This window comes from Erigeron canadensis, unplaced genomic scaffold (genome assembly GCF_010389155.1).
Source record: "Erigeron canadensis isolate Cc75 unplaced genomic scaffold, C_canadensis_v1 Conyza_canadensis_unscaffolded:126, whole genome shotgun sequence".
Taxonomy (NCBI): Eukaryota; Viridiplantae; Streptophyta; class Magnoliopsida; order Asterales; family Asteraceae; genus Erigeron; species Erigeron canadensis.
The window spans coordinates 1-12,389 of NW_025215522.1; the positions used below are offsets into that span (position 1 = coordinate 1).

Here is a 12,389-nt window from a genome sequence, read left to right on the forward strand (position 1 = left end):
GAGAATGTGAATGTACATGAACAAAATAGGTAGCCACCAAAGAATGTGGGTCAAAGCAGTAGTAACCAGTGAGGAGAACCAACAGACCACCAAAGAATGTGCTCAACCAAGTAGTCAACTAGTTGGTAGTAGTAGCAGCCAACCAAAGAATGTGGCTCAACCAAGTAGCCACCAGTTGGTAGAAGTAGCAGCCGAATAAAGAACGTGGGAAAACCAGTAGAAGCCAACAAGTTGGGTCAAGCAGCAACCATCCAATGGGTCAAACCAGTGGCTAACCAAGTAGCCAACCAGTTGGGTCAAGCAGCAACCATCCAACACCATGTAAGTGGACAAGGGAAGTTGTGAGTCAAGATAAGTTGCATAGTCCAAAAAAGTTTGGATTGATGAGGTGAAGGTAAGGGGCATTTTGTGATTGGTTCTGTACTGCCACAACCAAGACAGGTGTAGGTCTAGGTGTATCCAGTGCTAGGTTTAGTAAATTCATGGGTGTCAAAGGTATTAACTTGTTTGTTTTAATTCCTAATTTATAATTTGAAGTTAAATGCAGTGAAACATTGAGTTAATTATGGTTTTTTAGGTCCAAAGAAATTGCCAAGTTGGTGGGGTGTTGGGATTTGTACTTATCCAAGGACTGGAGAGACATCATTGGTGGGGCTGATGGTGTGCCTATCCTATTTGGCCACCCAATGTACCCATTTCAAGTGCTTCAGAAATGGCAAAGCAGAAAGCATCTGAAATCTCAAAGTAGAGAAAATGTTGAAATGGCAAAGAACAAACAACCTCTATGTTTCAAGCAACACCAAAGAAGACAACATCAACTAAAAACCAACACCAAGAGGACACCAAACCCACCATCAAAACCGAGAGGAGGAGTGAAAGATTGGTCCATAGGACAATGACCGGATGTAAGACCCTCTATTACTTTTTGGAATGATTGCTCTGGAAAGACTGAGGGATATGGTGTCCTGAATAATGGTCAAGTCAAATTCAGACGGGTGGCTTGTGTCAATGGTTTGAAATATAACCTAATAAGTGTGAGCCAACTGTGTGATGATGGTTACCAGGTGTTGTTTAACATCTCCCAGGGCATTATATTTAATAATGATTGGAAGGTAGTATTGATTGCTCCCAGAAAAGGGAATGTGTATGTAATGAATATGGAAAGCTCTCCTTCAAAGCAGTGTTTCTATACCAAGGCTGATAAAGACAAACTGGTTATGGCATAAAAGGTTATCCCATTTAAACTTCAAAAATTAATAAGTTGTCCAGAAAACAACTTGCAGATGGGATAAGCAGAAACGCACCCAGTTTCAAGACAAAGCAGAATTTTAGCATATCTAAACCACTTCATATGCTTCATATGGATCTTTTTGTCCAGTTATTGTTCGACTCGTGCTGGTAAGAAATATACCCTGGTAGTAATTGATGAGTATCCAGATATTGTTGGGTATTATTGTAACACCCCGAGCTAGGGCTCGAAATATTACGGAAATCATATAGCACAAGGAGGGATTATCGTAGGCAACTAAATGACATTAATGAATTCGGTGAATCCACAACAAGTCAAATATTCAAACAATGCACAAGGAGCAAATGACCATCAAAGTTTACAAAAGAGAATTCTAGAGATGGCTATCGATCCTAAGCATTAATCCAAAAGTGGGCGTATGAATCCTTGATCCATAAAGTCCATGCCCGAAACCAAAAGCTACACCAGATCATGCATCACATCCTTGAACCACCTGATTACCTGAAAAGTGTTCTACAAGTCAACACGAGGTTGGTGAGTTCGTAGTGGTGGCCCAAGATGAACCACCGACCATAACCACATGTCATAAAACAAGAACAATTATCACATACAAGTAGTCTTACACGTCATCCAACCAATGCATCACTATATAACAAACGTATAAGAACAATCAATGCAATGTCAATGCCATGATGTGAATGATATGCATGCCAAACCAAAATACATATAATATGTAGGGCCATTATGCCATCTATGCAACGATACTCACAGGTCATCACCATGACCATTGTGGCATCTCAAAAACGTCGGCGAATATACGTCTATAACCCGGATGACCAACACCAGTGTATACGTCTATACCTGGATAAACACATTTGTCTCAACAGACAACCAAATCATCTCAAAGCAACCAACACAATGCAAGCCCAACAATCCATCAATCCAACATCCAATAACCAACAATATGATCAAACTATACATACATACACTTGAGAGGGCTTGCTTTCAAAGAGTCCTCGATGTTTGTATACAGGGTGTACCAGCGGCTAACCCTCCACATCTCAAACCTTTTGAACGCGAAGTCGACTTCCATGTATGTACATCTAATCTAAATATAACCTTTCTCAATACCAACATACACAAAACATTTCAATGATTCATCCATCAATCATCATTCAATCAACAAACAATTAATTCAAACAAATAAACACACAATGTACACTTTTCAGCCCGAATCTCAATAGAGTAGGGAGATACGAACTCACCTTGATTGGCAAAAGAGGCTAATATCGAATTAAGATGAGATTATAGGTGATTATAGTGCTCCACGCGTCCACAACCTAGTAATGTTTACAAGACATGCATTATTCACCAAAGACGATTCTCTAACTAGGTTTTAGCTTTAGTTTATGGCTTTGAAAGACTTTCGGGACCCAACATGGTCGTTAGGGAGGTCATGTAATAGTTTGTAACCAAAATGAAGTCGCCCCAAGGTCGCCTCATTCTCAAACATAAGTTATATGTTTATTTAGTTTATGTTAATGTCTTGAATTAGGTTCCAAAGAGGACACCCAACTTTAAACGACTCGTTTGTCATGTGTAGGGCACCAATAAGGTCATAAGAGTACATTCCGGAAAGGTCGGGACGATCCTAGGATGTTAGAACTAAAGCTAGGAAAAAGTTAAGTGATTTAAGCCCCCAACTGCGCCGCAACTTATCGCTGCGCCGCAGCTGAAAAACAGACTCGTGAAGCTGCGCAGCAGCTTAACTAGCTGCGCAGCAGCTGAAAAACAGAATTGTGAAGCTGCGCAGCAGCTTAACTAGCTGCGCAGCAGCTCACCCAGTTCAGCCTCAGCAACCCATTTCGACCTAAACACACCAAAACTAACCCATAACTCATTTTTGACACCCAAAATCGATTTGTGAAGCATCAAAACTCAATATGAAGCATAATTAAGCATGTTTACACATGAATAACCCAAACCCACTTTAAAATCTTTCTTCAAAACACCAACTCAAGTTCAAATTCGGTTAACCCATTACTAACCCTAGACAACCCTAATTCGACTTTTGACCCGATTTGTGACCCGAAAATGTTTTGGCACAACTATAGGTACATTTACTAACATGAAGTGAAGGTCATAGAGTAGAATTTACTTACCAAAAGCTTCACAAATCCTCAAACCCGAATTTTGATTCAAATGAGGTCATTTCTTACACTTTGGAACCCAAGTTTTTGATATGAAGTTAAAATGGTGATAAGATTTATTATTCTTGCATTAACTAAGCTTGAATTTCCATGAACTATGAATTAATTAGAGAGAGAGTGAAAGGAGAGTGTGTTCTTGGGAGTAAAGAAGAGAGAGATAAGAAGAATAAGGGAAGGAAAGGATAAGGTGGGTGGGGGTTGGGTTGACTAAGGTGGGTCATGGGTCAAGACTTTGATCCATGGGTTGACCCGTCAACATAACTAATTAGTTCAAAACCCACGACATTACATCTAGCACACCGTCAACCGGCTCATTGAGTATACAATTAGTCATTTAACCACAAGATGGATTTAAAGATATCATTAACTACTATAATTCATAACATGATACTTAAAGTCAACGGGTCAAAATTCATGGATGTTACATTATTCCCCCGATAAAAGGATTTCGTCCCGAAATCTAATAAAACACTAATTATTAAACAAATCCGGGTACTTGGACTTCATATGATCCTCACGCTCCCAAGTGAACTCGGCTCCGCGTCTAGCATTCCATCTAACCTTAACAATGGTATAATGCTTGTTCTTGAGCTTTTTGGTTTGACGGTCCAAGATCTCTACCGGCTCCTCCACAAAATTTAAATTCTTATCCACCCGAATTTCATTCATAGGCACATGTTGTGTCGGGTCCGCCAAGCATTTGCGTAGGTTGCAAATGTGGAAGACATCATGTACTCCCCCAAGTTCTTGTGGCAATTCCAACCGATAAGCAACCTTCCCAACCCGTTCAATAATCTTAAAAGGACCGATATACCTTGGCCCGAGTTTGCCTCTCTTCACAAAACGGATAACACCCTTCCATGGCGACACCTTCAACAATACATAATCCCCCGCTTCAAACTCTAGCGGTCGCCGCCTCACATCGGCATACTTCTTTTGTCTTTCACGGGCCAATTGCAATCTCTCCTTGATTTGGTAGATCACCTTTGTTGTTTCCACCACAATCTCCGGTCCAATGAGTTGGCTTTCACCGATCTCCGCCCAAGCTAGGGAGATCGGCAAACCCTACCATATAAAGCTCTAAAAGGCGCCATTTGGATGGTGGCATGATAACTATTGTTGTATGAAAATTCCACCAAAGGCAAGTGATCTTCCCAACTCCCACTAAAATCAATGGCACATGCCCTTAACATATCTTCAAGCGTTTGTATTGTTCTTTCGGTTTGCCCATCCGTTTGAGGATGAAACGCCGTGCTCATATTTAGTCGCGTACCCATTGCACGATGAAAGGCCCTCCATAAATTCGAGTTATACCGGGAATCTCTATCGGAGATGATAGAAACGGAACTCCATGTTTAGACACCACTTCCTTGATGTACAAACGAGCTAAGGTGTCAACACCATCGGTTTCACGAATGGCCACGAAATGAGCCGACTTCGTTAACCGATCAACTATCACCCAAATTGTATCGCGACCACTTCTTGTCTTCGGTAACTTCGTTATGAAGTCCATTGCAATGTGTTCCCATTTCCATTCGGGGGCCTCGGGTTGCACTAATAATCGGGTGGCTTCTTATGATCGGCTTTCACTTGTAAGCAAGTAAGGCACTCACTCACATACCTAGCCACATCTCGCTTCATACCCGGCCACCAATAGAAATCTCTTAAATCAAAATACATCTTATCCGACCCGGGGTGGACCGAATAAGGTGATCGATGAGCTTCATGCATGAGAAGAGTTCTTAGATTGCCGAAAATGGGAACCCAGAGCCTTCCAACTAAATAGAGCCCATTATCACTCTTCCTATCGAATTGTTGCTCCATACCATCCAAATTCTCATTACCAAAGTTTTCTGGTCGAGTGGCTTGTACTTGAGCCGCAATGATTTGATCGCGAATGTTTGGTCCTACCGTGAGGCTCATAACCCTAGCACGTCTTGGTTTAACTCGTTCCTTCCGGCTCAAGGCATCGGCTACCACATTGGCCTTACCCGGATGATAACGGATGTCACAATCATAGTCACTAAGGAGTTCAAGCCAACGTCTTTGTCTCATGTTCAATTCACTTTGATTAAAAATGTGTTGTAGGCTTTTGTGATCGGTATAAATCACGCACTTGGTGCCATAGAGATAATGCCTCCAACACTTCAAAGCAAATACTACCGCTCCCAATTCTAAGTCGTGTGTCGGATAGTTCTTCTCGTGCACCTTCAATTGGCGGGAGGCGTATGCAATAACTTTGCCCCTTTGCATAAGGACACAACCCAATCCTTGCCCCGAAGCATCACAATATACTACAAAATCTTCAACTCCATCGGGAAGGGTTAGAATGGGTGCTTCACACAACATGTTCTTAAGAGTTTGAAAGGCTTGTTCTTGTCTATTGCCCCATTCGAATTTCCGTTCTTTTTGAGTCAAGAGTGTAAGAGGTTGTGCAATGCGGGAGAAATTTTCGATAAATCTTCTATAGTAACCCGCCAATCCAAGGAATTGACGGATTTCGGAAGGTGTTTCGGGTCTCCTCCAATTCTTAACCGCTTCGATCTTACTTGGGTCAACGTGAATACCGTCTTTGCTTACCATGTGACCAAGGAAGTGAACCTTCTCCAACCAAACTCACACTTGGAGAATTTAGCATACAATTTCTCCTTTCTTAACAACTCGAGTACTTCTCGCAAGTGTTCGGCATGTTCTTCCTTCGTTTTAGAATAAACAAGTATGTCGTCAATAAAGACAATGACGGACTTGTCCAAGAAAGGGCGACACACCCGGTTCATCAAATCCATGAATACTGCTGGTGCATTGGTCAACCCGAAAGGCATAACGGTGAATTCAAAGTGCCCATACCGAGTTCGGAAAGCCGTTTTATGAATGTCATCATCATGAACCCGGAGTTGATGATAACCCGAGCGGAGATCGATTTTGGAAAAGTGCTTGGCACCTTGAAGTCGGTCAAAGAGGTCATCGATTCGAGGGAGAGGATATCGATTCTTCACCGTAAGCTTATTCAACTCCCGATAGTCTATACACATTCTAAACGACCCGTCTTTCTTCTTGACAAAGAGAATGGGAGCACCCCAAGGAGATTGACTAGGACGGATGAAACCTTTCTCTTGAAGTTCCTTAAGTTGAGCTTCGAGTTCTTGCATTTCAGTGAGGGCAAGTCTATAAGGAGCTTTTGCCACGGGTGCGGCTCCCGGAATAAGATTGATACGAAAGTCAAGTTCACGAGATGGGGGTAATCCCGGTAATTCTTCCGGAAAAACATCAGAGAATTCACAAACAATAGGAACAGTCTTCAATTCTACCTTTGAGATGGTAGCACTAAAGACTTTAGAATTTAGAGAATCGGAAGTTTCACCTTGAACTCTAAGAATCTTACCGCTAGACAACGGTATTTTAACAACTCTCTCCCCACAATCAATAGTTGCATTTACCGCCGTTAACCAATCCATTCCCACAATAACGTCAAAGCTACCGATTTCAAAAGGCATAAGGTCGATGTAGAATTCGATGTCGTTTAGAGTCAAAATACAATCACGAAGTATTTGACTAAGTTTTGCTAAGGTGCCATTTACCGTTTCTATATCGAGTACATAGTTTAGGGCACACGGATGCACATCAATCAAAGGAATAAAGCGAGAGGACACAAAACTATAATCGGCTCCAGAATCAAATAAAACCGTTGCATAATGACCATTAAGAAGAAAGGTACCTGCAACAACATTGGGATCATTACGGGCCTCATTTGCATTGACCGCAAAGGCTCGGCCACGGGGTTGCACTTGGTGACCTTGTTGTCCCCGGTTTTGGTTAGGTCCGGCAATTTGTAGTTGATTGGGGTGAACGGCCACTTGAACTTGTTGTCCCACCCATTGAGGACAATTGTTACGGTAATGATTTGGGCTACCGCACACATAACATTCGCCTCTTCTTTGATTGCCTTGAGGAGGAAGAGCTTGAATAGGAGCTACATTGAGCGGACCCGTACCCCCCTGGTGCCCTACATTCTTTCGCCATATGCCCCAAACGGTTACAATTAAAGCATGCCCCACATTGAACATTGGCGGGGTGGTGTCTATTGCATCTTCCACAATGTGGGTGGGGCCCCACATAAGGCTTCTTCACCGGCTCCACCGCCGCCATCACCCTACCCCGATTAGCATTCTTGGAGTCAAACCTCCCCATCTTCCTTGGACCACTTGTTTCCCCAACCTCCTTTCTTTTTGATGATGACGATGATGATTTACTCAAAACTCCACTTCTTAACAAGTCTTCGGTAACACTACCGGCACGGTTAATAGCCTCGACCATGGAAGTAGGCATGACCGGATTGATGAGAGAACGAACTTGTGGAGTCAAACCCAAAACAAACTTCTCAATGGCCCGAGACTCGGTGCTCACTAGGTGAGGAACAAGGGTAGACAACTCTTGGAATCGTCTAACATAGCCCTTGTAGTCGGCCCCGTCCATTTTGAGATGGACAAACTCGATGGTCAAGTTTTGGAGCTCATAAGGGGCAAAATTTCTCTTTCACTTTGTTCTTGAAGTCGGCCCATTCCAAATTGTGGGCCCGACCCAAGGCCTTCTCTTGGTTCCACCAACTTAAAGCATCCTCCTTGAACATACCGGAGGCATAATAAATTCGGTCATCATAAGTACAATGACTCCTTTCAATCACCGCTTCAATCCTCTCAAACCATTTTATACATTCCACGGGCCCACCCAACCCATCAAACTCCGGTGCCCCACAATTCTTGAAATCTTTGAATTGACAACCTTGGCGGTACACTCCGTGTTGGTTATACCTAGCCCTATAGTTATCCGCTCTTTCGAGTTCTTCTTCTTCTTCTTCTTCTACTACAACATGAGGTTGAGCACCCTCATCATTCACATTTTCCGGGTTTCCAACATTTTGATGCTCATTAGGTTGTACCCCATTGTTCCCATCAAGAGTTGCTTGGACTTGGGCAACAATAGTCGGCATGATATTGGAGACCGTTTGAGCAATCACATCCGCCAAGTTAGGCCTGGGAGCCTCACCACGACCCCTACCTCGGCCCCTACCTCGTCCTCCACCACGACCTCTACCACCCCGGCCCCTACCTCTACCTCCTTGCACTTCCGTTGAGCTTCCGGTTGAGGTTCTTCCGAGTTAGCCCTATAGTTAGTTCCAGCTCTTCTTGGTCTTACCATTTCTATAAAACAAGCAAGGCGTTGACCCGAAAGTTAGTCTCAATACTCACATGTTAGTCACACAAGTTGTCAATGCCCTCAAGTCGACATAACATACACATTTCATACCATTAAGCTAAGGCAAAAGCGATAGATTTCTAGGGAGAAATATTACTTACCATACTGAGCTCACTACAATCATTTATCATACAATCCTATAATCTAGCACGGATGGTTCAAAGTATAATCCGAATCCAATATGCTTTCTAGTTACTGATCGAGTTTGTGTACAGGGTGTACCGGCGGCTAACCCTCCACTCAATCAACTTCCCAAAAAGCATATCGATTCCTTATTATGCTTTAAACCAAGCGTGCGCAACCCGTGATGTCATTAAATTGCTATAACATCGGGTGACCATAAAATAGTTGATCACGCTCTTTTAGGGTTGCCACAATGTTACATCAAGTTAACGCCATAACTTCACCTCGCCCTAAATCAACAACTATTATCAAACAACAATCCATCTCAATCACAATCAAACTCAAACCAAAACCATATCGTACTCAATTCATCACATAATTGGTCTCAACTACGAACTCCCAATGTACACTTTCTAGGGTTCACAAAAATCAAGTTGCACACAAAATTCCTAGCCATGCATGCTATATGAAGAGTTTTAACTTAAGCCGTAGTCTAGGTCAAACCACCTAATTCTCTACGACCTGGCATGGGCCACCATTCTGTAACACCCCGAGCTAGGGCTCGAAATATTACGGAAATCATATAGCACAAGGAGGGATTATCGTAGGCAACTAAATGACATTAATGAATTCGGTGAATCCACAACAAGTCAAATATTCAAACAATGCACAAGGAGCAAATGACCATCAAAGTTTACAAAAGAGAATTCTAGAGATGGCTATCGATCCTAAGCATTAATCCAAAAGTGGGCGTATGAATCCTTGATCCATAAAGTCCATGCCCGAAACCAAAAGCTACACCAGATCATGCATCACATCCTTGAACCACCTGATTACCTGAAAAGTGTTCTACAAGTCAACACGAGGTTGGTGAGTTCGTAGTGGTGGCCCAAGATGAACCACCGACCATAACCACATGTCATAAAACAAGAACAATTATCACATACAAGTAGTCTTACACGTCATCCAACCAATGCATCACTATATAACAAACGTATAAGAACAATCAATGCAATGTCAATGCCATGATGTGAATGATATGCATGCCAAACCAAAATACATATAATATGTAGGGCCATTATGCCATCTATGCAACGATACTCACAGGTCATCACCATGACCATTGTGGCATCTCAAAAACGTCGGCGAATATACGTCTATAACCCGGATGACCAACACCAGTGTATACGTCTATACCTGGATAAACACATTTGTCTCAACAGACAACCAAATCATCTCAAAGCAACCAACACAATGCAAGCCCAACAATCCATCAATCCAACATCCAATAACCAACAATATGATCAAACTATACATACATACACTTGAGAGGGCTTGCTTTCAAAGAGTCCTCGATGTTTGTATACAGGGTGTACCAGCGGCTAACCCTCCACATCTCAAACCTTTTGAACGCGAAGTCGACTTCCATGTATGTACATCTAATCTAAATATAACCTTTCTCAATACCACATACACAAAACATTTCAATGATTCATCCATCAATCATCATTCAATCAACAAACAATTAATTCAAACAAATAAACACACAATGTACACTTTTCAGCCCGAATCTCAATAGAGTAGGGAGATACGAACTCACCTTGATTGGCAAAAGAGGCTAATATCGAATTAAGATGAGATTATAGGTGATTATAGTGCTCCACGCGTCCACAACCTAGTAATGTTTACAAGACATGCATTATTCACCAAAGACGATTCTCTAACTAGGTTTAGCTTTAGTTTATGGCTTTGAAAGACTTTCGGGACCCAACATGGTCGTTAGGGAGGTCATGTAATAGTTTGTAACCAAAATGAAGTCGCCCCAAGGTCGCCTCATTCTCAAACATAAGTTATATGTTATTTAGTTTATGTTAATGTCTTGAATTAGGTTCCAAAGAGGACACCCAACTTTAAACGACTCGTTTGTCATGTGTAGGGCACCAATAAGGTCATAAGAGTACATTCCGGAAAGGTCGGGACGATCCTAGGATGTTAGAACTAAAGCTAGGAAAAAGTTAAGTGATTTAAGCCCCCAACTGCGCCGCAACTTATCGCTGCGCCGCAGCTGAAAAACAGACTCGTGAAGCTGCGCAGCAGCTTAACTAGCTGCGCAGCAGCTGAAAAACAGAATTGTGAAGCTGCGCAGCAGCTTAACTAGCTGCGCAGCAGCTCACCCAGTTCAGCCTCAGCAACCCATTTCGACCTAAACACACCAAAACTAACCCATAACTCATTTTTGACACCCAAAATCGATTTGTGAAGCATCAAAACTCAATATGAAGCATAATTAAGCATGTTTACACATGAATAACCCAAACCCACTTTAAAATCTTTCTTCAAAACACCAACTCAAGTTCAAATTCGGTTAACCCATTACTAACCCTAGACAAACCCTAATTCGACTTTTGACCCGATTTGTGACCCGAAAATGTTTTGGCACAACTATAGGTACATTTACTAACATGAAGTGAAGGTCATAGAGTAGAATTTACTTACCAAAAGCTTCACAAATCCTCAAACCCGAATTTTGATTCAAATGAGGTCATTTCTTACACTTTGGAACCCAAGTTTTTGATATGAAGTTAAAATGGTGATAAGATTTATTATTCTTGCATTAACTAAGCTTGAATTTCCATGAACTATGAATTAAATTAGAGAGAGAGAGTGAAAGGAGAGTGTGTTCTTGGGAGTAAAGAAGAGAGAGATAAGAAGAATAAGGGAAGGAAAGGATAAGGTGGGTGGGGGTTGGGTTGACTAAGGTGGGTCATGGGTCAAGACTTTGATCCATGGGTTGACCCGTCAACATAACTAATTAGTTCAAAACCCACGACATTACATCTAGCACACCGTCAACCGGCTCATTGAGTATACAATTAGTCATTTAACCACAAGATGGATTTAAAGATATCATTAACTACTATAATTCATAACATGATACTTAAAGTCAACGGGTCAAATTCATGGATGTTACAATTATTTCTTAGATCAAGAATGAAACTGCTGCTGAAGTCTCGCTCTTATCAAGCAAATTGAACAAATATAAGCGAAACAGTGGTCAGTTAAAGAATGATAATGGAACAGAATTCCAGAATGCAACTCTGGAGAAATTCTGCACTGATACTGGCATCTCCCAAATTTCTCATCAGCACACACTCCAAAACAATGGAGTTGTAGAAAGAAAAACAGATGGCTGATAGAAGCTGGCAAAAGTATGTTTGCTGAATCTGGTCTTCCTAAAATGTATTGTGCTGAAGCAATTGCAACTGCTTGCCACACCCAGAATCATTCATTGTACGTAAAGCGACACCAGAAGACATCCTATGAAATATTGAGAAATAGAAAACAAATATTGGTTATTTTCACATTTTGGATGTTCAGTATACATCCTAACGACTCCAGTCAGTTAGGCAAATTTGATGCCAAAGCTAATGAGGGATATTTCTTAGGATATTCAGCATTCGCAAAGCCTTTAGAAGTTTATACAACAGAGACTAGAAAGGTTCAAGAGTTCAATACATGTCACATTTGATGAATCCAATGAAGCAATCAATAAA

The 12,389-nt window shown here is 41.7% G+C and overlaps 1 protein-coding gene across 1 annotated transcript; it reads right to left on the reverse strand.

Moving 5' to 3' along the window:
• Positions 1-3,930: 3,930 nt before the first annotated feature.
• Positions 3,931-4,972, reverse strand: LOC122584225. Its single transcript, XM_043756443.1, has 2 exons — positions 4,774-4,972; positions 3,931-4,505 (listed from the first exon to the last, which is right to left on the reverse strand). The coding sequence occupies exons 1-2, from the start codon at positions 4,970-4,972 to the stop codon at positions 3,931-3,933; spliced, it is 774 nt and encodes a 257-aa protein (XP_043612378.1).
• Between the last annotated feature and the right edge of the window lie 7,417 nt (positions 4,973-12,389).